At 55.6% G+C, this 26,771-nt stretch overlaps 1 protein-coding gene across 3 annotated transcripts in view; it reads right to left on the reverse strand.

Moving 5' to 3' along the window:
• Positions 1 to 26,771, reverse strand: part of SSBP3 (single stranded DNA binding protein 3) — a 161,766-nt gene that overhangs the window by 4,137 nt on the left and 130,858 nt on the right. Inside the window, exons 6-14 of one of the 3 annotated variants that reach the window (XM_087865901.1) lie at positions 22,905 to 22,985; positions 21,936 to 21,995; positions 17,678 to 17,744; positions 17,515 to 17,591; positions 10,102 to 10,166; positions 9,383 to 9,431; positions 8,700 to 8,735; positions 8,142 to 8,196; positions 6,749 to 6,819 (exon numbers count right to left, since the gene is read on the reverse strand). In XM_087865901.1, the coding sequence (XP_087722027.1) occupies positions 6,749 to 6,819; positions 8,142 to 8,196; positions 8,700 to 8,735; positions 9,383 to 9,431; positions 10,102 to 10,166; positions 17,515 to 17,591; positions 17,678 to 17,744; positions 21,936 to 21,995; positions 22,905 to 22,985 (561 nt within the window). The remainder of the gene's footprint in view (positions 1 to 6,748; positions 6,820 to 8,141; positions 8,197 to 8,699; positions 8,736 to 9,382; positions 9,432 to 10,101; positions 10,167 to 17,514; positions 17,592 to 17,677; positions 17,745 to 21,935; positions 21,996 to 22,904; positions 22,986 to 26,771) is intronic. The other 2 variants (XM_087865903.1, XM_087865904.1) reach the window with 2 other exon arrangements.

Consider the following 26,771-nt stretch of genomic DNA (forward strand, 5'->3'; position numbering starts at 1 on the left):
CAGAGCCGAGTCATGGCTGGGCCTCAGCCTTGAAGAGGAGCCCACAGCTACGGACACCCAACTACCCCAGGGGACAGACACGCTGAGTTCCAAAGGGAGCTGCAGACAAGGAAGGGCCAAGGCTTCAGGAAGAGGCACTGGGGAGAGGGCAGAGAAATCCGAACACCCTGCACGGAGGAGGCGGCAGAGGGCCAAAATAATTGAGGGACAGGATTTAGGCAGGCAGAGACAGGTTGTGGAGCCCATTCTAGGGAGGGGTCCTGCGAGAGCACAGAAGAGCAGATGGCAGCAGGGAGCCGGAGCCGAGCCGAGTGCGCCCAGGCTGCAGGGGCAGGGCTGGGGCACAGGCGTTCCCTCTCGCCCATCCGCCCACCACGGTCCACCACACCCGATCCACCACAGCCGCAGCCTCGGCGCCTGCCGCCGCTCCCGAGGCTCCCCAAGGCCACTCACAGGCACCGGGCCCATTTCCGACATCTAGCAGCAAATTCCGCACTTACTACTCCAAATGAGATGAGGAGGAGGGGGCTGGACGTTTTAGGGAGTCAACTTAGGACACAGCCCCGTATCAGACCAAACGACCCCCAAGCATGATAATGTTAGGAACATATGACTCTAACATATTTTTAAAAAATTGAAGTTATATATCATTGTGGTTTTTTGTGTATTATTATATCATTTTAAGTAGGCTCCACGCCCAGCGTAGAGCCCAACCAGCGGCTTGAACTCATGACGCTGAGATCAAGACCTGAGCCGAGATCAGGAGTCAGATGCTTCACCAACTGAGCCACCGAGGCGCCCCTCCTGTGTGTTATTTTTAACAGCTTTACTGAGATACAATTCACATACCACACAATCGGCCCATTTCAAGCGTACAATTCAGTGGTTTCTCGTGTTTTCAGAGTTGTTCAACCACCACCACAATCCATTTTAGAGCCTTTTCATCACCCCGTAAAGAAGCCCTGTACCCATTAGCAGTCCCTCTCCGCTCCCCCTCAAACCCCCAGCCCCAGACCACCGTGAACTTGTTCCTGTCTCTCTGGGTTTGCCTGTTCCCGACACTGTGTATGAACGGAGTCGTGTAAGAGCTTTTGGGGCTGGCTTCCTTCACTCAACCTGTCTTCAAGGTTCACTCATGGTGGGGCGTGAGTCAGGCTTCATTCCTCCTTCTGGACGGACAGACTGCATTTCACCGACCCCTCCGGTCAGGGGACACGGAGGCCGTTCCCGCTTTCTCGCCATTATGAGCCCCGCTGCTCTGAGCACTTGTGTCTCACTACCGCGTGCGCACGCGTCGTCTCGCGGGCACAGAGCCGGGCTGGAAGCGTCGTGCCACGGGGAGACTCGGTGCAGCCTTTCGAGGAGCGGCCAGCCTGCTCTCCACAGCAGCTGCGTCACCCTCCGTTCCCCCCGGCGCTGGAGGAGGGCTCCGAGGAGTTGCCGGCGTCGCCCCCACTTGGGCGCATGGTCCCCTGGCGGCAGCCGGCGTCGTGGGCGGCGGGGCTGAGCTCGCCGTTCCCACGTGCGCGTCCCCGGCCGCCACGAGGCCGGCCGTCTTTGCGTGCTTCGGACACCGGCTGCGGGTACGCCTTCGGAGTAACGTCTGTTCAGATCCTCGGCCCACTTTTTAAACTGGGTTTTTTTCATGACCGTGTTAGTTCTTTGCATATTTTGGATTCGAATCCTGAATCAGGGATGTGATTTGCACATGTTCTCTCCACGCCGTGGGCTGCGTTTTTACCTTCGGGATGGCACCCCTTTGAAGCGCACAAGTCTTAATCTTGATGGAGTGCCATCCATCTGCTTTCTGCTTCTGTCACTTGTGCTTCCAGTGTCACAGGAAAAAAGGCTTTGCTCTCACCCAGGCCACAGAGATGGACGCCTCCGCTTTCCTCCAAGTGTTCTCCCGCTTCGGCGCCGCCGGGCAGATCGAGAGTGGACTCTGCGCGGATTCTGGGTCTCGGTGTGAACCGCGGTCCGACCTCACGCACTTGCCTGGGGACAGCCAGCTGTCCCTGTGCCGCTGTTTATTCTGTGTCAGTGACTTTGTTACATAAATGCTATTATCTCAATAAAGCCATATTAAGGCTAGTTAATGGGAGCAGTGAATAGAGGACTAGTTAAATAAATGGTGTGAGAAAAACGTAACATTTTTATATTTGTCCTTTAATACAGTAATTTATTTGAGCTCTTTATTGCATATTTAAATTTTGTAGGCTATTATTACTATGTACTCTTAAAATATACAAATGTAAGGTTTTTTTTTTTTTTTAAAGCTAAATGCAATGGACTGATTAAACTGATACTACTTGTTTTTTTAAAATCCCATTTCTTGGGAGCACCGGAGTGGCTCAGTTGGTTAAGTGTCTCACTCTTGATTTCAGCTCAGGTCAGGATCTCAGGGTCGTGGGATTCAACCGAGTCAGGCTCCGTGCTCAGTGGAGTGGGGAGTCCGCTGGAAATTTTCTCTCTCTCTCTCCCCCTTACCCTTCCTCCTCCCCTCTCCCCCCACTCCCACACAAGCTCATGTGCTCTCTCTCTCAAATAAATAAATTTTAAAAGACTTTTTGTTCATTTGAGAGAGCGCACAAGCAAGAACACAAGTGAGGGGAGGGTCAGAGGGAGAGAAAGAAGCAGACTCCCCATTGAGCAGGGAGCCCGATGCGGGACTCAATCCCAGGACCCTGAGACCATGACCTGAGCTGAAGGCAGACGCTTAACCGACTGAGCCACCCATGCGCCCCAATAAATATTTAAAAAATCGTCGTTTCTTTTTGTCCTATATTATAATAGGGCATTTTTGCTCTGCCCCTCCCCCCCTTAATAAAGATTAGAAATAAGTTTTGTACAAAGAGGTAGTTAGCATGGTTCCTCTGTCGGGTTAGGTATCTTGGATAATCCATTCAAGATCATTTGTCCAACCCGATGAAGCCTAGGATATCCTGAGCATCCGGATGGAAACACAGTTGGCCACATTTCTGGATGGGTCCCGGCCAGGCCGAGAAGACATGGCCAGAGTGCGAACCTGGGCTGAGTTTCCTCCAGGGACTGCAGTGGAGCTGCTGGGGTAACCCATCTTGCTTTCGTGGGTGCAACAAGGCAGAAGGTGCCTGCTTTCCCCCCAGTACTTCCCTGGATTGCCTGCAGCCTCTAGGCCATGCTTTTTAATTTCTTTAGGTAGTGGTAAACTGAATACAGAGGCAAATGCAAAATTCGCTGTGACCTGCCACTCTGCTCTTATCACACCCTGTTGTCAGTCCAACACAGAAATACCCTCTCCCCAAAACGTGTGTGCGTGGAATACACGGGATGTTACTGACTCACACAGGTTTTTGGACCTGCAGGAACTCCCTCCCAGTGCTCCTAAGAGGTCTGTCACACTCTGTATCTACAGGCTGGTTTAGGGGAACCAGCACTTGCCGGTCGGGTCCTCTGCATCCCTAAATCCAGCAGCCGGGCTGCCTTGTCTCAGACGTCCATCACCATTAAGCGTTCCAAAGCACCGCGGATGTCGTTCTCGCTTAAACCTCTCTCTGGGGGCGCCTGGGTAGCGCTGGGGCGCCTGGGTAGCGCAGTCGTTAAAGCGTCTGCCTTCGGCTCAGGGCGTGATCCCGGCGTGCCGGGATCGAGTCCCACATCGGGCTCCTCTGCTGTGAGCCTGCTTCTTCCTCTCCCACTCCCCCTGCTGTGTTCCCTCTCTCGCTGGCTGTCTCTCTGTCACATAAATAAATAAAATCTTTAAAAATAAATAAATAAATAAACCTCTCTCTGGGAAAATGGTTTAAAGCACAGAGGTGATATGAATTTGTGAGATCCAAGTAAGTTACAGGTTTTTTTTTAAAAAAAGATTTTATTTATTTATTAGAGAGAGAGAGCACATGCAAGAGCAGGGGGGAGGGGCTGAGGGAGAGGGAGAAGCAGACTCCCCGCTGAGCAGGGAGCCCGATGCGGGGCTCCATCCCAGGGCCCTGGGATCATGACCTGAGCCAAAGGCAGACACTTAACCGACTGAGCCTCCCAGGCGCCTGCAAGTTAGTTTTAATCAAGAAGCTGAGAGGGCTCTACGTAATGTGGCTGCCCTTTACTGGTGACAGATTTTGATTCGTCAGGCAAGCTCATTTCCAAAACGCAAGTCCCTACACTTCGGCCGACTAGTTTTGATGCAACCCCCTCAACCACCCCCAATGACTCAGGCGCGGTCTGCTCATCCTCCTCGAGGCTCCTGGCGGCTTCCTGAAAGATCACCAAACGGTTCTAAAGCCACAGCGCACATGCTTCCATGTATGGAACGTCCTTCCTGTAATTCCTCTCTACATTCTCGTCTCGGCATAGCTCCCGTGAGAGAAGGACGTCACGGCAGGCTGACCTTGTAACATCCCTTCTATGGCCGGCAGTAACACTAGCCAGCGTGCGGGCACAAGTTGGGCCTGTCTCCACTTCGACAAAGTCCAAAGTCCCGTCAAGTGTGTCTGCACGTTTTGAAGAGGTTGACAGGTGACCAAAAGCTTTCGTTAGGAAAGCCTGGTACCATAGGTAAGCAAGCCATACCCTTCGGCAGCAGTGCCGGGGACAAGGTGCGCGGGACGGTCAGCAGGTAAGTTCATGCACCAAATGAAAGGTGCCGCATTAACTGCGTGCCTCTGCCGAATACGCTGACAGATGGGCCAGGTCGAGCTTGCACTTGGACAACAGAAGAGTCGTCTTTGATTTGTTTTCTGCGGTTTCATTAAAATCGGTGCAGAATCCAACAGCCCAATGTGAAGCTCCATCCAGCTTTTGAGTCGAAGTACTGGAGAGCTGGGGACGTGTTTTTGTCACCATGACGTGAGGCGCCACTTGACAATTCCGACTGCTGGCAAAGGCTGGCAGAACCCGCTCGACATGCAAGCTGTGTCTCCTGCTGACACACAGGACTTGGGCGCAGCCCCGGAACACGGAAATGGAGGCTCCTCGGTTCCCGGAGCCACAGAGGGAACGGCGCAGTGGCGGTGACGTCCTGGGGCCGCGCGCAAACCAACCCGCTGGCCACTCTCCCCACTCCGGGGCATCTCTCGGGCTGCGTGAGGAGCTGTGCTGTCTGGCGGGACCTGCGCACCAGGGCCCCCTGCCACCTTCTGCCCACCACGTGGGACCCCCGAGTCCGTCACTCCCCTCCCTCACGCGCTGTGTGTCCTCCCACGTGGCCCCACTGCTGGGGCGAGCTCGGGGGCGCGCAGGCGCTGCCATCCTGCACCTTTTCAGCCTCTCGACTCGGAAACCACGGCGCCTGAACTCATGACGTGAAAAATGAGGCCTGCGTGATCCCGACACAGCAGGGAGACTGCGGGCAGAGCCCAGGTGGACCCCGTCCGGGCCCCTGTACGCTGGAGCCACAGCTCCTGGAGCGCCACGGTGTGGACAGTCCACTGGGAGCCACAGGCCACGAGCACTGGCGTGCCGCGGCAGAACGGTCCTCTGTGCCACTTCCAGCTGTCGCGAAGCCCAGTGAGCTCAGGCCCTGGTTGTGGGGCCGTCAGAGTCTCACACTCTTCCACCTGGCCTTCTGCATCGACTGCCAAAGCCCTGGACACTCAGGTGTCCTGGGAAGTCGTCCCCTGGGACATAGAGCTTTTAGCTAGAACCTGATGGTTGGTCACCCTAATGAGAAGCAGGGGTGATGAGGGTACTGGCTGCCAGAGCAAGGGTTAAGGAGTGTGGTTCCTGCGCTCCTCAGTCACGTGATCCTTGGCTTAGGTCCCTTTCTGCATCCAGCAGGCATCCAGAGACGCTCACTTCAGAGGCTGCCAGACGACTGAACAAGGGAGCGTCCAGCGCGGGGCAGCCCCCAATCAGTGTTTAGCCCAGTGGTAACTAAGGTGTCACAGTAGGACCTAAACCCACAAAACCAAATGAAGCACCCCAAAAGGCCAGAATAACTTGGGGGCCCCAAGCCTACCCTCTGGCTCTGCAGTCCTGACTGTTCGTTTGGTCCCCCAGCAGCCTCCTTTCCAGACATGCTCCCCGAGGCAAGGCCAATGTGAGTCACCTCCCCCGCCTGGTGCAGAAGGGCTGTCTGCGGGGGTGAGTCAGACCAGCCCTCTCCTCAGGGAGCTCCCAGCCGGGAGACGGAGACAGGCCACAGCTGCAGAGTCAGAGGGCGATCCGGCACAGGACAGGGGGCATGAAGGGAGCGGGTGAGCAGGAATCAAAGTGGAATGTGAGCTGCGACATCACCGAGGCCTGGCACTTGGAGAAGCCCAGAACGGAGGGAGTGGCTTCTACGCCAGGCAGTGATGCAAGGAGAGGCCAAGAAGCCGCGAGGTGCAGGAGTCACGTGGCTCCCAAAGGGGCTGGAGACACAAGGCAGGCGAGACCCCAGATGGGCCCCAGGAACCCACAGCTCCAGACCCAAGAGGGTGACGGGCCTCCTGGGGCAGCACAGCACGTCAGCAGGGCAGGGTGGGGCCCCGGTCCCCCTGCAGCCTAGTGCTTCTCCCTCACTGACACCCCACTCTGAGCGGCGGGGATCCTCAGTGAGGCCGGGCGCCCCGCTCTGACCGGAGGGGAGGGCATCACACTACCCCCTCTCTCCCAGCTATGAAATGGGAATCGAGTTCCCCAAGAGTTAATCGCTTTTCTGACGGTTTATTTTATTCATCTTTGGTAACAAATGGCTGAAATCAATTAAACGTGCTTTCCCCTCAGCTGATGAAGTTAATTATGATTTGTTATGGTATCTGATATGTAAATTATTAGAAAGCGGACTTACGTTGGACCGGCTGCCTCCAGGCGGCACCGGATTAATCATTGTGTAGATGTTGTCACTGGAATTTGTTGAATCTGTAGAACAGTGGAAACCCACAAGTCGGGGTGATTAATTCATTTCTTAATTAAAACAAACTCGTGGCACTTGAACTCATTCTTTTGTATTTTATCACCTAAAATCTCCTCTAAGTACCACCATTTTCTGGCTAATTTGTATTTAATGAAGATTCACAAAGTTTTTAATCACAGAAAATTCAACTGTGAAAACCACTCAACCCTGAAACGAAGAATTCCAGGATGTCTGGACAGCAGTGTGAACGTGGCAAAGGGGGGTGGCAGGTTCGAATTCTCGTCCCCCCACCCCAAACCCAACCTGGTCCCCAGACACTGCCGGGGAACGTACAGGGACGGCCACCTGCACTCTCGCCCGATCCTGCCCAGCGGCTTTAATCAAACCGGGGAAAGAGAAATGCCACAAATTACCCAGGGGCCACCTTGCCAAGCCGATGGGGCAGGAGGGAGAGGCAGGGATGGGGCTGAAGACGCATTAACATACGGAGTGGTTTAATGTGACCCAGTCTGAATGTAGGTCACGCAGCTCATCAAAATGCAGCAGCAGAAAGAGGGAGCGGGAGCCGGAGCATCACAGCCGCCAGCTCCAGCACGACAGCTGAGCGGCTCCCCTGCTACTTGGGGGAGGGGAGGCTGGCGACAGGGGGACCCCTCCGTCTCCCCCAATTAACTAGAAAAGTCTCCTTAGAAAATCAGCTAACATGCTTAGATCAGGAACAGGCACCCTACTTCTCAGGCAGAAATCCAGCTACCTCTCACTGCTTACTCTTGGGCAGGTGAAGACTGTGGTGGAATTCCTTCTCGATGGGAGCGTGCGGTACTCTCAGCGGGGAGAGAAACACAAACGCGATGCCGTGTGCGCATGGATGCATGCACGTGCCCCCATGTGTGCACGCATGCCCTCTTCTGTTTCAAGAAAGAGGGAGAAGCCAGAGCTCTTGGCTTCTGGTCCTCTCTATAGGAGATGGCTTCATGTTATACGGTCCTGGTCCTAGGATGCCAGAATCCCAAAGTCCCTTTCTAGTCACGCAGAGAACTGCACAGCCAGGATGGGTGCTTGCCACCCGGTACGAGCCGAGGACAGTGAGAGCCCACATTCCTGGATCTCCCCACTCCGCGCCATCCTTTAACCAGAGATGAGGAGTGACCTGGTCGAGGCCACAGGGTAGGTTAGTGGCACCAGGGACCTCCTGCCTCCTGACGCCAAGATACCTGGTGGGGGAAATACTGCTTAGGAGAGTAGGTGGTAAGCTCTGGCCCTATACTTGGGCCCCTCCAGGACCCCTTACTCCCCTCAATGGTACCCTCTCCCCAAGCCTTCTTACCTGCAGGACTAGGCATGATGGGTGTTCCTGGGGGGCCACCACCGCCAGGAGGTCCCTGGAAATGAGATAAAAACGGACATCAAAAACCCATCACAACGATACAGGTGGGGAGAAGCCACCGAGCTCCAGCGACATCAAAGGCGAGGGCTCCTGCACGGCCCAGCCAGTATTCAGCTCTTGCTAAAGCTCAAGCAGAGCCCGAGTATTTAAGCCTTGGGGGAGGTGGACTTGGACGCCCCCTAACACCCGCCCCCAGCTTTCCTTCCAACCCAGAGGCAGCTGTGGTGTGCACGTGTGTGCTCACACACACACCCATACGTGGAACCTGGGCCACGGGTCAGCCCCCAAGATGGGGACCCAATCCTAGGTCTTGCTGGGGGACTTCCGGGCCACCAGAAGGTACAGAGAGCGGAATAGTGACAGCAGGTTCTGGCACAGTTTGGAACGTGGGCTCAGAACGTGTTTTGAAGGGGAAAGAGACAAGGACCCTGGAAGTTCTCTTGCACGTTCAGTCACATGTGGCTGGACACGCAGTGCCCCACGCCCACACACACTTACCACGTAGGTACCAGGTGATGAGGAGGAGTATGGAATCTAAAAACAAGAGGTGGGGGAGCCACGTGTCAGAGTCACTTCCTCTGATACTCAGAGTGCCCTTGGGCTCCCCAGTCCACTTGGGGACACACCCCCTCTTGCTGGGAAAGGCGGTGGGCCCCCCTGGTTAGTTTCCCTGGGAGGGCCAGGGGACAAAGCCCAGTTCCCACACTGAACTGATCCTGAGAGCCCTGGCAGGAAGCTTGGAGGGGGCGAGGACATGCGAGAGCCTCCAGCTCAAGAGGACAGGAGAGTGAGAGCTTCTCCCCCGCCCTCTGGCCGGCCTTCCGTGCGGAGCCCTTTCCCAGCTCCGTCCTCTGAGTGCGGGAAGCCAGCCCTGTCAGGGAAGAGAGGATCGGCAGGGGTTTCTGTGTGGACAGTGCTCTCTGAGTGAGCCCTCAGCTCACACGTCAGGGTTTCTGCAGAGCAGTGGGCTAGGCTGGGCTGGGGCTGAACCCCTGAAGGCCCCACCACGGTTCTCCCAAGCCTCCACTTACAGCGGCGCTCCTCCCTGCAGGTGTTGGGGGGGGGGGGGAGTCTTGTTGTATCCCTGCCTCTGATGACACCTCCAACCTAGGGACAGGTCTACCCTGTACCCTAGAAGTCCCTCCCTGGCAAACACCACCCCATCCAGCCTGGGTACTCACTGAGTTAGCACTGTTAGGATTTGGCCAGGGTCTGCCAGCTCCCGGGCCCCTGAGAGAGGGAGAGAGAGAGATGACAATAAAAAAGGTCTTATCCACCCCAAGGGGGTGGTGTCAGCAGGGCCAGAGCGAGAGGGCTGACATCGCTAACAGGAAGTCCCTCACACAGGCCTAGGGCCTTACACACCATCTGGTTCTCAGGGAGCAATGGGCAGCTCCGTGGGTGGAAATCTACAAGCCCCTATAAATTGTATGGAAAATGTGTAATGTATATAAAATTTCCTGTGTGTGTGCATTTTCCCAGGAAGGGAACCCACGGATTCTCACAGGGATCTATCCCCACCAGGGGGGTCAAGGACCACTAAAGCACCAGAACACTCTGTGGTGAATTGTACAGGGGTTCAAATCTCCACCGTCACTTAGAGGTGTGTGAGCATGGGCAAGTTACTTCACCTCTCTGGGCCTCAGTTCCCCCGTCTGTAAGTGGGGGGTGATAATAACCACCTCCCGGAGTTGTTTGGAAGAGATGGCTCAGAGCCACACCGAGTGTGGAGAAGCACTGTGCAGAGCCTAGGAGCTCTTATCACAGTGTGGCTGACACGCCTGATCCACTGCTGAGAGGACTGAGGGCCAGAGAGGTGCCCAGAACGCCTCTGTCCACGAGTGTCTCAGGGGCCGCCAGAGGGTGGGGCGAGCCGCCAGCAAGGTTGGTTGTGCCTTACATGTTAATCCCGGGCATGGCGGGGCCGAGGGAGTTGGGTGGTGGTCTCATGCCGCTGCCATAATTCTGCAACGATAACCAAGGGTCAGTCTATGAGAAGGAGAAGGGGAACCGGAGAGAGGAGGAGGGAGGAAAGACAAACAAAATATAAGCAAGAGGATTAGTCTGTGGAAAGGATCTGATGAGGAAAAAAATAACATATTTGTTAAAAAAGGTGAGGGGGTGGGAACCACGTGACGGGACCACAATGACAAGCCAGCACAGAGGGAGGCTTCGGGATGGTTCTCTCAAAAGCATGGGGATGTCCGGCAAGCCCTCACATCTTGGGTCTTGTGGGGGTAAAGGGAATGGACTTGTAACAGAACTGACTGGTGAACACTGCCCACCTCAGAAATTCTGGGGCTGGGGGCGGGGGCTGGGTCTGAACATGGAAGGGGAAAGAATCCTTAAAGGCCTGGCCGGTGACTGTCCCCATGGCCCAGCACGTACAGACACTTCCCCCCCCCCCCCGCCCCATGCCTGGGTTGTCCCCCAACCCCTGGATCAGGTTGCCTGATTCAGGGGTCAGCCTATGGGGCCCTCAACATACATGGTACTGGAGAAGCAGAAAGAAAACTCTTGGGGGCGGGGGGGGGGGGTCAGCAATTCTGATCGAGGGAAGAGTCCCTCCTCAGCTCAGTACAACCCCCAAGGCAGAGTGCAGTGGGTCACAAGAGTGCCAAGATTGGGAACCTCTTGTCACTGCTACCCCTGACTCCCCACTTCCAATGCTATTTTCTTTGCAGAAGAAATACCTTGCTTCCCTTCTCCACTTGGGCTCCTACACATCTTCCAAACCCAGCTCGAAGAGCACCTCCTCTGTGAAGCCTTCTCTGAACACCCCTTGGGGTTAACTGCTCACTCCCATAATGCCTTGTAATCCCGACCCCTGCCACAGCCCGTACCACACCGGGCTATGACCATGACCACACGTGTCTCCCACTGGGCTCTGAGTACTTGCTGAAGGTGGGGACTGCACCTAAACGGTCTCCATGCATGTGTGACCCCACACACACTGGGCGCTGAATCAATGAAGGAGTGAATGAGTAAATGAACAGAGTAAAATTAGCCTGGTTGTAGCTTAAACTCTGCCACTGTAGAATCTGAAAGAAGTAAGGTTGGTATTTTTTTTTTTTTAAGATTTTATTTATTTATTTGACAGAGAGAGAGACAGCTAGCAAGAGAGGGAACACAAGCAGGGGGAGTGGGAGAGGAAGAAGCAGGCTCCCAGCGGAGCCCGATGTGGGGCTCGATCCCAGGACCCTGGGATCACACCCTGAGCCAAAGGCAGACGCTTAACGATGGAGCCACCCAGGCGCCCCAGTTGGTGGGTATCTGATGGCAAAGAACAGCTGAGCACATAACGCACTTTATAGTCTCTGGCTTGTCCTTTGAACACGCCATGAAGCTAGTATTACTCCCATTTTAGAGAAAAGGAGACTGAGGATCTGAGGGGAGAAAGATCTGCCCAAAGTCAATAAGCCAATGACTCAGCTGGGGTTTAAACCTGAAACTGCAAGCCTCTGGGTCTACACTCTGCCCACCACACACCTGGTAAAAGGCTGGTGGGGACAGGAAAAGGGCAGGAGGCTGAAGAGCCCCGAGCTGACAAGCTCAGAGCCAACATCACACTGGTGGTGGCTTCCTCAGCCAAGGACCGGCTCCTGAACCTTAAAGCTGTGGGCCCACCTCCTCTGCCTGGTCACCCTGACAGCTGCTTGGCGTCTACAAGAATCCACAGTGTGTAGACAGTATCAGCAAAGCACCAGGCCGACTGGCAGAGAGCAGGCCTGGAGTCCCGCAGGCAGAGTGGGGTGGCCACAGAGGGATCACGCGTCAGCCCCGGGACGGGCAGAAGCTGCGCCCTCTCTAGCCACAGTGGCACCGGCTGGCAGGCAGAGCCACAGACTTGAGGTCACAGGACAGCTAGCCCCGGCTTGGGCATACATGTGTGACAAATGCCCCACCATGGTCCCCACTGGAAGAGACGCCGCGGCACAGAAGCGGAGTGAAGGCCCCTCACACAGCTGTGCACCGTGGAGCCATGGCCCAAGGCCCACGGCCCGGCTCTGGCTCCGCAGCCTCGGCCCGCCGCCAAGCTGCCTGGCCGATAGGGTGAGGACAGGGAGCCCCCAGCCTTATAGGCCCGCGGGGATCAAATGCAACGACGGCTTTGAAGTGCTCTGTCAGCTCTCAGAGGTGTGTTCTGATTTGGGATGTTAGCAGCAGAACGAACACCAAAGCCCTTAATGCCGCCTTAAGCATCACAGAACCTCGGGTCTTAAAGGGTCCTTCCTAAGCCCCACGTGCAGCTGCTAAATCCCTCCACAAATCTCAGCCTCACTTCCGCCGCCGCCGGACAGAAAGCCTGCCACCTCCCCAGGCAGTCCCCTCTCCCTGCCCTGTACAGAGACCCCTTCCAGGGGCAACGGCCACACCCTGCTGCCTCTCCAGCCCAGGGCAGGGCAAGCAGAAGGACGGCCTGGGGGCAGGTGGAGCTGGGGACATGGGGCGATAGGAGAGGCTGAGCCAGGTGCTCGTTCCTGGAACATGCCCGCCCGTGCAGTGTGCCCCCAGCCCCCAGGAGGCTCTGGGGTGCCAGCTGCTGTTCCTACCTCTATCTCACCTTCCAGAGCCTCCCAAACAGCCAGCACAGTGCTTCCTGAGAGGGAGGCTGCCCACCACGCCCTCCCTGCTGGAGCACAGACCCCAGAGGGCCACTTATACCTCCCTGATTCAAAGATGACAGCCTAGAGGGCCAGGGGGCGGGGGGGGGGGGCACAGATTTGCCCAAGAGCACGGGGTAAGTCAGGGGTGAAAGTAGGGATGAATGTCAGCTTCCGGGAAAAGTTCTCAAAGCAGAAACAGCAGCCTTTCCATAGGGGGCTTGGAAGCACGGTTTCAGAGACAGAAATGGTTCCCTTCCAGGGCGCCTGGTTGGCTCAGTCGTTAAGCGTCTGCCTTTGGCTCAGGACGTGATCCTGGCGTTCTGGGATCCAGCCCCATGTCAGGCTCCTCTGCTGGGAGCCTGCTTCTTCCTCTCCCACTCCCCCTGCTTGTCTCTCTCTCACTGGCTGTCTCTCTCTCACTGGCTGTCTCTGTGTCAAATAAATAAATAAATAAAATCTTAAAAAAAAAAAAAAGAAATGGTTCTCTTCCCTCCACGTCTGCCTGCCCACAGCACCCGACTGCAAGGTGACCACCAGCCAGATGCTTCCCCTTCCTCTGCCATCTGCACAGCTCTGCAGGGACAGGGGCAGCTAGATGCATGGGAGGGACCCTCCATGCAGTGTGGGGCTGGCCACATCCATGGCGGTGGTCCCTGTCTTCCCACGCTCTCACCCTCGTCCCTACTTGGGCACCCGAGACCCTGGGCAGAAGGGTCCGGTCTGCTGCCAGGAACAATTAAGGACCCCCCTGTTGGGGACCATGGATGAGGCATCAGGCTGAGTCTCCTGGACAGGAAAGCGCTGGGCAGCTGGAAGGCTGCTCTCACTCCCTGCAGCTCCCAGTCCGAGGGGCTCTTCCTTGGTGCTGCCCACCGTCCACCTAGCACTATCTTCACCTTAAGGTAGGGGAAGAATGTTCCAGTCTTTAGGACACATTGTCCTGGCAGTTTCCTGGGCAGCAGGGTCCTGTCCTCCAGCCCCCTCTCATCATGTGGGGCCTGGGGGCCTCTATGGACCATCCCATTCCCCCCCCCCCAGGAAAGTGCTTTGAGCGGCCCGCTTTCTCCCCACCCAGCCCCCAGCTGCTCTGGCCAGGTTTATAATCCTTCCATCTCTTGCTGGGGCCGTTGCTCAGAAGCCACAGGTAGGAGCCAAGAAAGAGCTGGGCTGTCCTGGACCAACAGGGAGGTGCAGTTTTCTTCTGGGTGGCACAGGACTGTCCCTAGAGATCAAAGGTTATCCTTCACGTGGACTTTCTCAAACACAGACAAGCTAGGATGGCGATCTGATGCTGGCCTGCATGGACTCCATCCCAGCCTGAACACCAGAAACCCTAGTCATTGGCACTCAGGGGGGCCATGAGCATAGCACCTCTGAGGGGGCCTTGAGTTCTGTCCATGGGGGCCTGGCCAGAAGCCCTTGCAGTTCTAGCCTCATTCCAACGGGAGTCACTTCTGGAAAATGTAGCCAAAACATTCCCATTGGATACCCACATAATTCTTCAAAGAAAGACTATAATTAAGAGGATATATTACACCTCCTTTGTGGCTCTGGCCATTTCACCAAACCAGAGTAAAATCTGTCTGAGACACTCAGGGAAAAGGGCAGGGCGATGCCTGGTCTGCTGAGTCCTTTTTGACATTTAGGCTAAAATGCAACACAGGCTCAGATAGTGTAAATGTCACTCCGTCCGGCTTTGAAATCTATAAAGTAGCCCCAAGACTACACTGTACCCACTCTGTTCAGAAAGTTCTGGAATGGTCACTGGCTATTAGCAATCTTACTCCCCACTTGGAATAACAGGCTGATGGCTTCCCACCTTTGTGTCCGGTCTCAGTATGGCACTCTGCATACAGTGGCACCTATAAAGGCTGCTTGAAGGGGCTGGCCTCCTTTTGTAAGGGCCCTGGCTGTGGCAGAGACAGGACTCCTCCCTCTGCCCCCCAGCCCATGTTCTAGGGAGGAAGTGCGGTCCATGAAACACCCTGCAGGCATCCCATGCTGCTTCTACCAGACCTACAATGGACCCTGTGAGGTGATCACCTGGCTGCCCATTTTGCAGATGAGGGACTAGAGGCCCAACCGGGCAGGAGGTGGGGTGGTCCTGCCCTCAGCCTTGGGGTCTAAAACTTCTAGGCTCTGCAGTACCTGCTCCCTGGCTGACTCCAAAACCTGTTCCACACCAGACCAGGCCCTTCTGCGCCCCCCCCCCCCCCGTGAGGGACTGGGGCAGACATTCTGGGTTGCTCTAAGGGAGGTCTGGCCCTGCCCTCTACCCAGACAGGTACAGGAGGCATGGGCAAAGCACTTAGGGTTTCCCTATTAATACAATGAAGTCAAACAAAGAACAAAGGAGATGTTTCCAGAGCCTGAGGTTGGTAGAGGTGGGATGCATCAACCAGGCTCATCCTTGAGCTAGTTTCTCCCTCCCCTCTGGGTCACCCCTCTCAGGGTCTACAGGAGAACTGTGTCCTTACACACCGCTGGGTGAAGCCAGGAGAGCCACACTGGACCCAAGAGGCCTTGTTTGGTAAGACCTCCGCCTTTAGCACCCTCCCCTCTTTAAAGCATGCCACAAGAGTGTGCCAGACTGCTGGTCAGGGGCTCTGACATGAGCAGATGCCTGCTAAGCTGGGAGGAAGTCCTCAACTTACAGAATGCTCTGCTCTCGGTCAGTCGGCTGACACCTATTCCGGCTTCCAGAACCTCAGGATTACTACAGGCTTAACAAACTGCTAATGGCCTTGGCCAGAAAAAAATTAAAAAAACAAAAACACACACCACTCAAAGCACATGAAGCCCAGGCAATGAGAGTCCGAAACACTGATTTTCAGCTCCCAAGTTGGAAAACATACATTGCTTACTGAGAGTACCCCATGCCAGGCGTCACACCGAGCACTTGAGCCTTGCCCTTTGAGCACTCCTGTACGGCAGATGCTGGCCTCTTGCCCATTTTACAGATGTAGCTGCTAAGCATCCAGGAACCCAGAGGGCCAGGCAGGGGGCCTTCCCACTCCATCCTCTTGTGTCCCCAGATCCCCCAGGACGTTGTGGAAGTCCAAGGTCACTGCTTATCCACCCCAAGAGCATCTCTGAAGTGCAGCTGAGGGACCTACAGGTTCCTGACTCAGGAGAGGCAACACTCTGCTTTAGACCCCGCGGCCCCTCCCACGAGGTCCTCAGCGGAGCCACCCGGCACAGATCAGCTCAAGACAGCCACATGGCAGGAAGGGGCCACTCTGGTGGCTTAAAAGAGACTGGTGAAAACACAAGCTTTGGGGGATTTGAGGAAAGAAAACAAACAAACAGACAAGAAAACCAGAGCTGCAACTGGTGTGGGCTTGCTTCATTTTAGGATTATGGGGCCAAGAGAAGACGAGGACCTCTCTAAAAGCTCTCGGCAGCACCGACGTTGCAGCCAGCCCCGAGAAGAAGGCAGTGGGCTGGGGGTGCTGTAAATACAACTCCAGACGGAGCGGAGGACTCTGGGTGTGGGCAGACACCTCTCCCTGCCAGAGCCGGCACGTGTCTGTGAGCCTGTGAGCCGGAGCGCTCCTCCTCCCCCAGGGAACCGGAAACCTGGGGAGGGGCCCCGAGAATGCAAACATCTGCACACTGAATGGGGGGGGTGGACCTGGACGACAAGCAGGCTTCTAGGCAGGGCAGAAAAGGGAAGGAACACCCTAAAGCAAAACCCTCCCGATTTCACTGAATGAAACTTCCTGCTCCTTATTTAGACTTCCAGCTTCTTTTAGATAGTCAGGTCAGCAAACTCTCTGCCACAGCTACTATAGGAAACAGCCACATTCAAATACCCAGGAGACTGGGAAGCAACCGTGAGAAGGTTCGAGAACAGGAACGGCCTGTCAGACCCCTGCCTGATGGTCCTGTGGGAGCCTGGACCTGTCGGCCATGGAGCTGGGTCACAAGGAGTGACCACTGTGCTGTAACTGTAAAGAGGGAGACAGGGCACCTGACATCATATCTCCCAGAGACTTCTGAGGAGTCCTTTTTGACAATGGAACCTCTCTTGGTCAGAAGAAATCTGAGCTTGGAGGCTGGGAATGAAACCGGCAGGGGCTCTGGGTTGAAGGGGGTCTTAGGGGCCCTGGCCAGCCTGGCCTCCTCTCAGTTGGGGTGGCATTGCTGAGAACCATGGATAGAGATACGCTCCTCCTCCCCTCACATCAAACAGGGGAACCAAGGCCTACTAGGGCCCACCGAGGTCAAGGAGAGACAAATGGTAAGTCAGCTGAAGGCAGAGCTAGGACTGCCTCTCATTTGTCCCGCCATTGGGTCACGACAAACTAGGACCCTGAGCCAGTTCAAGTTCACCTACCCAGGGTAGGAGATTTTGGGATTCCCGGACACTACTGCTCGGGCACGAGACCCTCGACCTTCCAAAGTCCTCAAATCCCTCCCACAGGAGGGTCTGCCAACCAGAAGGCTCCTGGCTGTCCCGTTTCCCCAGCTTCCCAGAAGGCCCCTTAACCTGGCCCAACCTGTCTACCGAGGGCGGCTGCTCCTGGCTGTGTGGGGGACCAGCCTGGCCATGGGCAGAGGGGGCAGCTGGGGACTCAGCCATGTCCTCTCCCCTCACCCCTGTGAGCTGAGTGACGGTGGAACGACTGACAGACTGTGGAAGGAGGAGAGTAGGCGGGTGCACACAGATGGCCAGGGAGATGGACAGACAGACAAGTGGTTACCTGTGGGCCGGGCCCCATGGGCCCCATGCCTCGGGGAGGGTTCATTCTCTGCATTGATCCTCCCATGTTGGGGTGACCTGCACAAGAGAGTAGGTGAGCTAGGTGGTGGGGGCAGACAGGACAGACTCCCCACACCACAGGCGGCCCCGCCCAGCCCTCTTACCTTGTTGTCGGGTGGGATCCATGGAATTGGGCAGCAGTGGCTGGGTCCCAGGAACTCCTCCTGGAGGCTGAAAGAGACGTGAGAGCCGCACTGAGTGGCTGGGGGACGGAGGGAGATGCGCCTGCCTGCCCCGGCCCTCTGCTACCCTTCTGGGGCCACTCACGGCCTCCCTGACCTGCCGACTGGGGCTGGGGGCAAGACCCAGGAGCGGCAGGCAGTGGGAGCTGGCGTCAGCAGAACATACAACATGGGTGGGACAGGAACCATCACACACCCTGCTGTCTCCGTGAATCTGTGCTCCGGGCAGAGCTCCGCCTCACCCTGGCAGCGCCGCCCGCCATACACCCCTCAGCGGCAGCCTGCCCCCTGCCCCGCGCTCACCTCCCAAACCCCGGCCACCAGGTTTAAGCCAAACCCTGTCCTTCCTTCACCCCATGGAGATGTAACTCAGCCTAACCCCTCCCCTAAAGTGTGGGGACCAGGAGACCCACCAGCTAAAAATCCTATCACTCACTACACACATGGGGGTCTTTTTACACAGGAGCAGGGGAGGAGGCGGCCTTCAAGGTTTGGACGGGGAAACTGAGGTCCAGAGGCCCAACGGCCCCCCAGTCACCTACTGGTAGAGCCAGGATGAGCACTCAGGGCTCCCAACTCCCTGTCTTCGTCCTCCGCATGAAAATGCCCCCTTTGGGCCGCAGAGGTGAAGCAGAGGCCTCCCAGAGAGGGAGGAGGAGGCTGAGTGAGAACTGCTCCCCAAAGCCGGGTGCAGGTGGCAGATGCTGGTGTGGTTATTAAGAAGGTGAGGACAGGGTGCCACGGGTTTCCTGAGTGAATACTTGGCACACTCGCTGGGAAAACCTATTACAAGTGATTTACTTGGGCCTGAAGTGATTTTAGTGGCAATTGGGAAGAAAAGAAAAGAAAAAAAAAAAAAAAAAGCAGCAGAACTAGAAGGAAAAGTGTGCTTCCAGAACCTTGTGCCTCAGGACTAAACACAGGCCATTGCCTTTGAGAGGAAAAGCAGACCACCTTTTCCCATCTGCAGATGCCAGTGCCTCTCAGTGGCCAGGCTCTGGGACAGGGACCGCTGCCCCCTCTACCCCCAGCCCTGACCGTGGCTGAGGGGATGGCCCAGTGGTGAACTCCAAACGGTGCGTGGAACAAGGTGGTGGTATGCAGAGAGACTAGTTCTCTCTGCTGTCCCAAGCTTCAGAACGGGCTGTGTGTGTGTCCAGTGCGTGGGGGTGCTTGTGGGGGGCCACACAAACCTGGGAGCACCTGCTGTTTCCAGTGCCCGGGGGTGCTCACAGTCTCTCTCTAGCCTCTGGTCTTAGCTCTTCTGACCTTTCACTTTCTCCCAGTCCTGCGTGCTCTCCCCAAGTTCCCCAGCTCTGAGTCACTTGACAGGTTTGTGTCTGCCCACTTGGGAGGCTGGGATATTTCTAGACCCCGATTACAGGACCCTGAGAGGACAAAGGCAGGCCTGTCTCTGAGGCTCTCTGATTTGGGGATCCCAGGATGTCCAGGTGGACAGGGGACCGTCCAGGTCATAAAACATCCCCAGCTATAACCCTGATGGAGCAGCTGTGGGGGTTGGGCAATCACTTCCTCTCCAGGTAGCCCAGTGAGGACACCAACAGTTCTCGAAGGAAGCTCCTCCTTGGGCTCCCCTTAGCCGGCTGTGTCAGGACCCAGGAGCAGAGCAGGGCTGCCTGGAGGCTCAGAGGGAGTCTGGGCATCACTTCCGTCCACCCCTCACTGGGGTGACCCTGAGCTGGGGACAGGGTGATCTCGGCCCCCTGTACAAGAGAAGGCAGATGTGCCATGACCAAGATAACGGGTCTCAGAGAAGGGTGAAGCCTTCAAATGTAAGAAAGCAGCAGAAGAACGGCTCACCTATAGCACTGTAAGCACATGCTGTGTGCATCTCGGAGTCTGCTAGGGAAAGCGATGTTTTGGGGCTGTCCCACGGGCTCCCGGAAGTAGGCCAGCGCCTCTCTGACAGCACCGTGGGGCAGGCGCAGGAAGCGTCTGCCCAGGGAACAGCCAAACCCCAGTAGTGTCTGCATGGTCACTCGGCCACTGGGCTGACGGGGGCTCCTCTGGGACGTGTACAGGACAGCTGCCTGACAAACCCGGATCCCAGTCTTCCTCCACTCAGCCCCGCTGAACCCCACTGTTCACTACCACCCACCTACTTTCACTTGAAAAACAGCAATGCTTTCTCTATATAGAGCCCCAAACCTGTCACCAGGGAGGCAGGTGGGAGGATGGCCTTGTAAGGTTCACGGGACAGGTCAACAGTCCTTAGCTTCTTGTCCCTCCCTAAGTGCCCTTCTCACTGCCTTAACAGAGGAGGTCCCATGAACCTGAGCAAGCCCTGCGGCCTCTGCCTCCCCCACCTGCCACAGGGGAGGGCTGAGCTCACTGGGGCAGCAGAGGCTTCCACTCAACCCGTAGCCCCAACAGAGGCACTCTCCACGAACCCCCCAGGTGCAACACCCCTGAGAGGGGCACATCCCTCCCTGGAAGGCAAACATTTCTTGTGTCCACAGGAAATCGGTAGAGATTTCCAATGGGGTCGGTGCAGGGGGGGGCGGGGGGGGCGGGGGGCGGGAGTTGGCGGGAAGGTTACAAGTGGTTTGTAACGCGAGGTGCAGATGACGGATTCATTCTCCATTTGCTCTCTTGAGCACTTGCTCATGCTTAATTGATAAATAGGAACATACATGTTTCCTCTCATGTCCCTTAATTGCTGGAGGAAAGGACACAATGACGATAAGGGAGCATCTGTTCTCTCCATGGGGCGGAGGCCAGTTCGGGACAAAGAGAGACCCTGGGTGTGCCGGGGGAAAAGGCGCTGCTGGGGCCCACGCACGTGACGGCAGAGGAGGCCAGGCCCCCTTGGTGACTGGGGCAGCACGCTTACAACTCTGAAAGCTAACCGCACTGGGTGGGGGGCAGAGGAAACAGCACTGGGCTGGGAGCTATAGACCAACTTGATCTGGCTTACTGCAGGACTCCGGGACGTCACTTCTTCACTCTGACCTCTGTTTCCTCCTCTGTGACATACCCAAGGGTCCCTCCTTGTTCAAAAAGTTGGGTGTCTAATTCTTGTCTAAATCTCTCCTCCATGTCAGAGAAAGAGGAAACAGAAGACTTCTGGAGGGAAAAAAAATAACTGGAAACCTGAAAGGCAATTTAACACTAAAATTTGGAGGCCCATGACTATGAGCGTCTCTCCTTAGCCCTACAGCTCTGCACTTAGAGGCCTTTCTTGCAGAAACCCGAGAACAGAAACAATAAGGCCACTCGAGCTGGTAACTGAACTCCTAAGTTCCAAAGGCAGTAGGGGCTGGTGATGTGGTCACATCTCTTGAAGGGCTTTTGCAAGCAAGGTTACTCTAAGAATTATATATAAAAATATTCTGGCATGAAAAGAAATCTCCCTAACGTTTCTTTCCAAGTTTCTTTTAAATCTGTCAATCCTCAACACATATTTTATCTTTACTTCTCCAGCTTCCTTCCCGCCCCTGGATGGGCTGAACTAGGGAGGGTGGCATGGGGGCCAATTTCTCCAGACCACCTAAGAATTGCCAACCCTAATGGGCCAGCATAAGGCACACAACCCCAGGCTGAGCAGCCCTCCCCGTAAGCAGACCACTTTTCTAATTACACGAACAAATCCTTTCTTGTTTTGAGTTAGGTCTGGGAAACAGGCAGACATTGCTTAAAAACTCACAAATGTCCTGCCCCGCTGCAGCCAGGCTCCTGATCTAAGCATTCCTACGGGCCATTTCTCCCCTTAACAGCAGGATTGTATTTACCAGCCTTGGCAATTCTCAAAAGCTTCCAGGAAAAAATGCACGTTGTCAATTAACTTCATTAAGGAGGAAGACCCTTTTCCGAGAAGGGGCTGGAAGGGAGGGGCAGGGGCATTACCACCTTCTCTAGAATAGCCGAAACCCTGCATTCCCATCCTGACGGTTCTGCTGCTGCCCTCTGAGCTCCAGAACTCAGGTTTTACTGCCCAAAGGCCCCCAGGGGAGGCAGACACAACGCTGGGAGCGGGGCTGTACCGTGGACACGGGGTGGACAAAGGGCCCTCCCTGGGGCCCACCCGTAAGCTACCTCCCACATTCAAACCTGTCCCTCCGCCTCCAAATCCTTTCCCCAAATGCTGATTTGAGTCAAAGGCCAGCGGGGGTCAAGGGTGGCTGGGTGAGGGGTGAGAGAACATGAAAAGGTACAGTACCTGGTTTCCCATTCTGATCGGGGGCCTGGGGCCGCCTGCGTAGCGCGGTGACATAAAAGGCTGCAAGTACAGGGAGTTAGTTCAACGACAGCCTGCACCACCGCGCAGGGACAAACGCGAGTGCGCTCCACGCCACCAAGTCCAGTGTTTGTTACGACTAGTGATCTTTTCAACTCTCTTTCTCCCGGTGGCCTCTTCCCTCTGGGCACAACTTCCTCTGGGCAGAGGCAATGACAGATGTGCCTCGCATGGGCGACTCCTGACTCCGCATGTGCCCACGTACGTCTACTCTGGGCGGCAGGAGCGCGCGGCTGGGACAGGGCACGGGACGCGGGAGAGCAGTTACAGCGGTGCGGGGCCGAGGAAGACAGCTCTGCTCTCGGGAAGGGCAAATGAAGAATCAGAAAGGGGCTCACACACACAACGGTCAGCATGTGCGGACAAAGCTGGGCACGCACACGCACGCGCACGCACACAGAAACCACTGACGAAAGGGGCGGGGGAGGGGAGCGAGGATTTGGGGGGGACACAATGAGAACGGTAAGGGGCCAGCGGGCTCCCTAACTTGTGCAGGGCGATGGGCAGGAAAGCTTTCTCAGCAGCAAGAGTGCACACAGAAAAAGGCCAGGAATGCAGCTTCGGTTACGAACAAATGGTTAACCAAACTCAAAAACCAAACCAAAAGTGAGAGAGGAGAAAACAAAAACGCAAAGGCCGCTGACAAGGTCACAGAAATATATTTGCTTTTCTTTTGGTTTCATATCCAAGCTGGGTGTGACGTCCAAGGAATGAAGACTATCTTGGGGGGGGGGGGATTTTTTTTATTTTTATTTTTTTTAAATTTCATTTGTCCAGAAAGACTCGAAAGCAATGGCTAGAGCACATTTTGATTTTTGTTTTTCCTCTGCTGGCTCTGTCCTCCTCGGGCCCCGCGCCCCCCGGCGGGCGGGCGAGCCACAGTGCTTTTACCTGACTGTGGGGTCCCATCATGCTGCTGGGATTGTGAGGTGGAGGCTGTGCGTGCGGCGAGGGCTGTGACCCCGGAGGACCCTGTGAGGCCAGACAGTAGAGGCAGGTTATAGATCACAGCACATGGAGAAGCGCAGAAGCTTAAAAGAACAAAAATTCAACCAAAACGAAGGGCAGGCGGCGGGCGTGCGGGCGGCGGGCTCTGGTTGGCGGGGAGGTGCGCGCGGCTGCTTGGGTCGCAGGCTCGATGGTGGGCGCGGAGAGCGGGAGGGAGAGAAGCCGATGAACACACTCACGGGGTGGTTTACAGGGACGGAAAACAAAACCCAGCTCCTTTGTCAAAGTACGCGGGAGCAGGGGCCCAGGCACCACGTACAGCTGGAGCGGAGTTTGCCATGTTAAATACGCTGGTTGTGACGGGCTCGGAGAGCGCAGCGACGCACAGCAGGTGCACCCACTCTGCAAAGCGTGCAAGCGCCGCTTCTGGGCATGGGGAGAGCCCTGCAAGGCCCTGGTTTGGGGGAGCTTCCAGTCTGGAGGGGGACAGAGACAGGATGCGGGCTCCTGGGCCAGTCGACTGAGGGGAGGGGGCCTGATGGGTGTACGAGAATAGACAGGAGGAGTCAGGCTGGGCCAGAGATTGAACAAACAAGGAAACAAAAGGATGGACGGTTACCGAGCACCCATTCAGTGAACTCTGTTAATTCACCATCACTTGAAAATGGCCCCATTAAGTGGGGTTTCTCATTCTTCTTTTTACCAATGAGGAAACTGGATCTCAAGGGACGTGAGGACTTGGCCACAGCCACACAACTGGTAGATGGCAGAGCCTGGATGAGACACCTGATGGACCCGAGGCTCACCGGGACTCCTGCAGCCCAGAGCTCAAGCGGGCATGTGCAGAGGAGCAGGGGGACGGGGCTGGAGGCCCCTGACTGCTGGGTGGGCGGGTGGTGGGTGGGTGGAGGGGCTGGGCTTTCCACTCCAGCCAGCAGTGAGTCAGCCACCCGTGGTTCTGAGCCGACCCCAGAAGCCCTGGACTACGCTGACCTTGACTCCCCCAAGAAGAGATGGGCAGGTGAATTCACTTAAACCACAGGGTTGGTCAAACTGTGGGTTGCAACCCATTAGTGAATGCTGAAATCAATTTAGTGGGTTGCAACCATTGTTTCCTAAAAACCTGGAACAGAATAAAAAAACAGAATAGAAACTATCAAACAGCTGTGTGTGTATGAAGGCAAATCTTTTTCACTAACTTCTTCCCACATTTATACACAGGTGTGTGTGTGTCTATTGGTTCACAGTGTCAAATGTATTTCCTACCACAGGTCAATCAAAAAGTACAAAAGGCCCTTCTTGAAAGCTCCTTCCTGCCTACTCGGGCTGTTCGGAGCTGGACACTGGGCGAGTGACGAGGAGCACGCCCTAATTCACTCTTCTCCACCCTCAATCATGCCATTACTCTCGGAAGCCGCTTTTGAGAAAAACCCAAAACCTACACGGGGGATGGGGGAAGTTACATTAAAGGGAAGAGGAAGAGAGAGTCTTTGAGACTTAGGTAGGATTTTCTCCGCCAGCCTTCTCTCTCAGAGCCAGGCTGCCCGGCCTCCCACCCGCTCAGAAGACACGGTCCGGAGCTGGGGTGGGGCGGAGGGGCTGGTACCGGGTGGTAGGCCGGGAGACACGGAGAAGAGGTGTGCAGAAAAAGACGGCAGGGGGCCATCCAGGAAGCTGTGGGCACCACTGAAGACAGGCCTGGAGTTTCTTGGCCAAGCAAGGGGCTGCTCACTTCCGGAGAGCTCTGCGGAGCAGATGTTCCCCTACCTGCCACGCTACTAATTTCAACAAGTGTGTGTCTTTCTAGCGGCTGCCAGCAACGGCATGGTTTGTTACCATGAGCAATTTTCTTAATTAACAGACATTAATTAGCCATTTAGCAATTTTGCAAGCATTTGTTTAGCGGCTTTCCTAAACATGAATACCACTGTGATAATGGCGCTGATTAGAGGGTCCCCTAATTAACAGTACAGGGAAGGAAAATTGAAATCACATAAATTAAAAAGGGAGGGGAAGCTAATGAAGGCGGGACATATTTGCACCTGCAAGTCTTTTGTACCATGAAACTTGGGTGCAATGTAAACAAAATAAGATAATTCAAAGCCAACCCCCAAAAAAAGAAAAATAAAAAGAACGGAAGAAGAGGGTTCGAGGGTGAGGTCCAGTTGCCAAGAGGGGGCAAAAGGCCTTCTGTTGGTTCCCAGCTCTTGGCAAGAAGGGAGCACCTCCTCCCTCCAACCCTCGTGGCCCTCACTGGTAAGATCCGGTGCTTCCTCAGGGAGAGCGGTGCTGTCTCTAGGCAGGTCCCCCACACCTGTGGCCCCATGAGCCAGCAGAAGCAAGTAGTGGCTGACTCGACAGCTCACTGTAGAAAATGTATGGAAAGCACCCCAGAGTGTCTGCCACCCACAGGGGGCCTCAATCAGTGGCAGTCCCTACTAAGGGCCAATGATCAAAACCGGGTCTGGAGGGCCATTCCAAGCTGTCTCCTGGCCCTGGATTATGGCTGCTTGGGCCCCACAACGTTCAGGGCAGGCTGTTATGTGGGCCTCACCTCTCTACCTCCTTGCTGGACTCTGGTAACTGGTCCCTGAATGAGCAGATGTGGCACAAGTTCGCCTCGAAACAGCCGCCTAAACACAAACGGCCAGTAAGTATTAAGGGCCAGGAGCCCGCAGCTGGTCAGTGAGGCCCCCGGCCAGCCCAGCAACTTCTCTGGCTGGGTAGAGGTGGGGAGTGGGCTGTTAGGTCTGGGGAGGGAGCAGCCTTCTCAGAAGTCTCCCTCCATGACTTGGAACCGGGCTTTGGAACACCGAAGACAAGAGAACCCTGGCCTAGGCTAGCCAGTTACCCAGAGACAAATCCCCACCATGATCTCAGGACCTGCACGGATGACGCTCTGCACGTGTGTCCCCAGGGCACGGAGCTCCTCTCCCACCCCAGGGTAGGTGTTGACCAGGCTCTGCTCGGGTACTTCCCAGCATGGCCCCCAGCACTACTGGGAGCTCTGTGAGCCAGAAAGATTTTCTTCCATTAAGTCAGAAGCCTATCAATTCCTGGTGGTCACCCACGTCCAGCCGAAGCTCTATCCTCCATGTCTCTGCTACCTCCACCCAGCCCGGAGCGGTCTGCCACTCGATCTGTGTCTGGACTCAGTCCCCAAGACGGTGTGCAACAGCACAGGGAGGGGCCTTGCATGCTTGGCTCATTCTCAGGAACAGAAAACAGGGCACCGCGTTGGAAATGTTTGCTTCTGTTAAGATGATAGACCTGCTCCCATCTCTACAAGGAGGGATAGAATTTGCTGCCCTATGGTTTAGTGAGCCAATTAGAGGAGTTTCTCTCGTACCCTGCCTTCTCAACAAGAGACCAACACGTAGGTGTAGAGAAAACAGACTTTATGGTCTTTTCAACTTGTTACCCACTTGGTCAAAAGGCCACACAGGAGGCAGACCAAAAAGGATCTTGTCTGAGGATTTTGACCTTCGTTGGGATGCTTGGCTTTTCTCTTTCCCAAACTATGAACAGATCTGGCAGGCAGGGGGAAGAGGATCCAGATAGAAGGTGGGAGGAGGAGGGAGTCATAACACTGATGGTACTGACGAGTTTTCCCACACAGGACAGCTCCCCATGGGGCCTGCCTGCCTTCTACTTGCTGAAAGCTTTACATGAACCGAAAGTAGGTGTGTCTGGAAGCCTGTTTGGCCAAAAAGAGCCTATGAGTCCAGCTCTACTTAGACCTCGGCAGCTTCCTGTCTCGGGAGCTGCCGAATCCCCCCTCCCAGCACGCCACAGAGCAGGTGGTTATCG

This window comes from Ursus americanus, chromosome 12 (genome assembly GCF_024610735.1).
Source record: "Ursus americanus isolate L20-20 chromosome 12, mUrsAme1.1.p, whole genome shotgun sequence".
In the NCBI taxonomy this organism is placed as follows: Eukaryota; Metazoa; Chordata; class Mammalia; order Carnivora; family Ursidae; genus Ursus; species Ursus americanus.